Below are 3,131 nucleotides of genomic sequence, written 5' to 3'. Positions count from 1 at the left end.
TAATTAAATTCAGTGAGCTTCCAATAAGGTCTATAGTTAAACTATTAAATAGTTCTATGGCTAAGGCATCCTATTTAATGTGACTGAAATATACAGTGTAGTTTGGCACTCAAAATAAATGCATCAAAATGTAAAACTACAATACCTGTTAAAGAAAAATGGGGATTACTACATTTTTTCTTTTTTAGAAAAACATAATGCACAGATAAATGATCTTTATTCAGAGGTATGGCAAGAGAATATTTCACCTCAGTTTTGGAAACTAAAACTCTTAACAGTTTAAAAGGCATAATTTGATTGTAATTCTGAAAGCTATTCTAAAAGCAATAGCTTTAATAAAAATGTAATGTCATAACTTGAATATTTTATTATTGAATACAAAAATACTATCTATGTAAAAACAATAAGTTAGTTTATTTACAGTGCTGTACACTATTCTGCTCTAGGATTTCCTTTGCATTTAATTTATTTGTATATTATACATGCCTTTATAATTTTGCACAAAGCATCTCCAGCAGCATGTCATCCATGTTCACTGTGCCAATGATAGGCCTAAAGAATAGTTCAGCAATTACATTAGCATTAATGGATCTCAGCAAGGAAAGAGCAACATTCAGCTTGGCAAATCTGGCCTGGTCCCCTCTGTGAATCAGTCTGACATGTTCATTTAAAGCTTGCTGTGCTTCTCTCTGCAGTCCCTGGATGTACTGTGTACACTGCAGCCCTGGTAGATCTGAAAGAAAAATAGAACGTTAAACTTCTGTTTACAAAATTATCTAAACAACAATTAAAAATGACTCTTCTTGTCAAGTGTCAGCTAACTGGCAACTCATACACGTTGCTATTAAAGGTTTCTTGAATAGGGAAACAAATCAAGTGTTTTGACTGAACCTGAAACTTTTTAAACAGTGAAAATTACATATCCAGTGCACATAGATTTTACTAGTGTAAACTTCTCCCAATTGCTCCTCTGTACATGCAAAACTGTTTTTTATTCTGCAACATAAATGAGTACTGAAAAATATTGCTTCTAATTGTTTTAAAAATAAAGCATGTAGTACAGGGGATAACATACGGACTACTGCTATGAATTGTGGCCAATAAAAACCCACAAGGTGCCAAATGTGACATAAATAGCAAGACATAACAATAAAAGGAACTAATGGGCTAACTTGTTGACCATTAGGAAATGCATTATTCATGCTTAATATGTCCTGCTGGCAACTTCATTGTGGAACTATTCAATTGAATAGTGTTAACTCTAAAATGGGTTTGGAGTTTTGCTGGCGTATGAGGGATGTTTTAGCCATGATGGTCCAGAAACTGGCAAGGATTTCTTAAGGTGGTCTCTTCTATTGGACCAGCTGTGCAGTTGGGATAGTTAGACAAGCTTTTAAATGCAAGACATTCTGTCTCAGATCTGATTGTTTTCCTATCTAACACAACAAAATACAGAAAATAGTCACTGGGAGTATAGGTGTCTTCTTTTTTGATCTAACAGTTTGATGGTACAAGTACAAAAATACCAGTATCAGAGTCAAAAGCACAACAGAGAGATGGGTCTTAAAAATATATAAATCAACTGTTTAGCAAGTTGTTTTCTTTGTATCATGGACTTCACAGGTATGCCCGGACTGGTAGGGAAAATGTCTTCATTTCATCCAATTCACATGCTTCTTTTAGAATCTTAAGATTGAAGTTAAATTTCCTTTTTTCATGCTAGGAAAACCCTTCCCACACAAGCATGTCAAGAACCATTTGTTTGTCTTATCCCTGGTTCCAAGTTGCCCACCAGTTCTGTAAAGAAGATTGCTCTCTAAAGAGTCCTTCTAGAAACAGTTACTTCCTGAGGTCTGTCAGTCAGGTATATCTTAATCTATTTGGTGGATGCTTTGTTGCTAATGGGTGATGCTATTTTTCTATTCTGACATCATGTGGCCTGAAGCTAAACAACTCACTGCTGTCACTTTTGCTAACCACCTTTATTAACCAAAGAATGAGAGTTTGTTTTTTTAAATGAGCATATTACAATGAAGACATGGAAGCATAAGAAAAACACCAAACCTACACTGCAACAGTGTAAAGGTGGTGAACTAGCATGTGTGTGACTAGAGGGTATATGTAAAGATATGACTTTTTTTTGGTTCCAGTGACAGATTAGAGTGAGTGGAAATGCTGCTGGTTCTCAGAGGCAGCTCTTCCACACCTGGCTTGCCAGCTGCTGTCCTACTAAAGGCTGCTCTGCCAGGGCTCCCTGCCAACATCTGGAAAAACCAAGGACTGGTGGGGTGGGTGTGGAGGATAGCATGTGTGGATGCAAGAAAATGTGTGTGTCAGTGCACCTGGGGCTGGGGGAGCGTGTGTGTGTGTGCGTGCATGGCTTGAGGAAGAGAAGGGGAGTGTGTGTGTTTGTGGGGCTGGGGAAGAGAGGGAGAGGGTGGTGGGTTATGTGTGGGTGGGGGGGAGACCGAGTGTGGGGAGGCTCGGGAAGAGCAGAAGACTGTGTTGAGCTGGCAGAGAGGGGGATATGGGGATAGGGAGAGTCTGTGTGTGTGGTTGGGGAAGGGAGAGAAAAAATGTGTGCATCTGTGTCCCTCTCGGCCTTTCAGCTCAGATCAAGCTCCTATGCTTACCTGGCAGGGGAAACACCGTGACCACCAAAGCAATCTTCCTAGTTGCACCCAGGGACAACCACTCTTGGCATGGGGGTAGTACCCACAAAGTGGGAAGATCTTGGCTTTATACCCACTTCATGGAAGTGGGAGACTTGCTCTGTGGCCGAGGTCGGGGGCACCCGAACCCCAAGCCTCCAGGCTTGGGCCGGCACAGACACCCGCCACCAGACTGGGAGAGGTGGACGCCCCAGCTGGGGGCGGAGGCCGTGTGCCGGTAGCGGGGCCACTGACGGGGCTGGGCCGACGCGTGGAGCTGGAAGCGGTTTGGCGCGGAACGCGGGAAACTAACAGTAACATTTCAAACGAGGTCCGTGTGCGGGGGCTGGGGGCGCTCCCCGCGACTCACCCGGGTTGAAGAGCACGGCGCCCTTGAGGTAGGCGTACTCCTTGGGGCCGATGTCCAGGCTCCAGCACTTGGCCAGGACGCCGTGCAGGGCCTGCAGGTCGGCAGCGGGG

General features: G+C 42.9%; 1 protein-coding gene across 1 annotated transcript; it reads right to left on the bottom strand.

Moving 5' to 3' along the window:
• Window positions 1-200: 200 nt before the first annotated feature.
• On the bottom strand, window positions 201-3,124 carry NR0B1 (nuclear receptor subfamily 0 group B member 1; the record flags this gene model as incomplete). The annotated part of the gene is made up of 2 exons (XM_019528462.1): window positions 201-733; window positions 3,022-3,124. Coding segments are annotated over 2 exons (348 nt in total), but the record flags the coding sequence as incomplete, so codon positions are not given.
• Window positions 3,125-3,131: the final 7 nt, after the last annotated feature.

This window comes from Crocodylus porosus, unplaced genomic scaffold (assembly GCF_001723895.1).
Source record: "Crocodylus porosus isolate Cpor-Errol unplaced genomic scaffold, CroPor_comp1, whole genome shotgun sequence".
In the NCBI taxonomy this organism is placed as follows: Eukaryota; Metazoa; Chordata; order Crocodylia; family Crocodylidae; genus Crocodylus; species Crocodylus porosus.
This window is presented reverse-complemented; position numbering and strand designations above follow the sequence as displayed.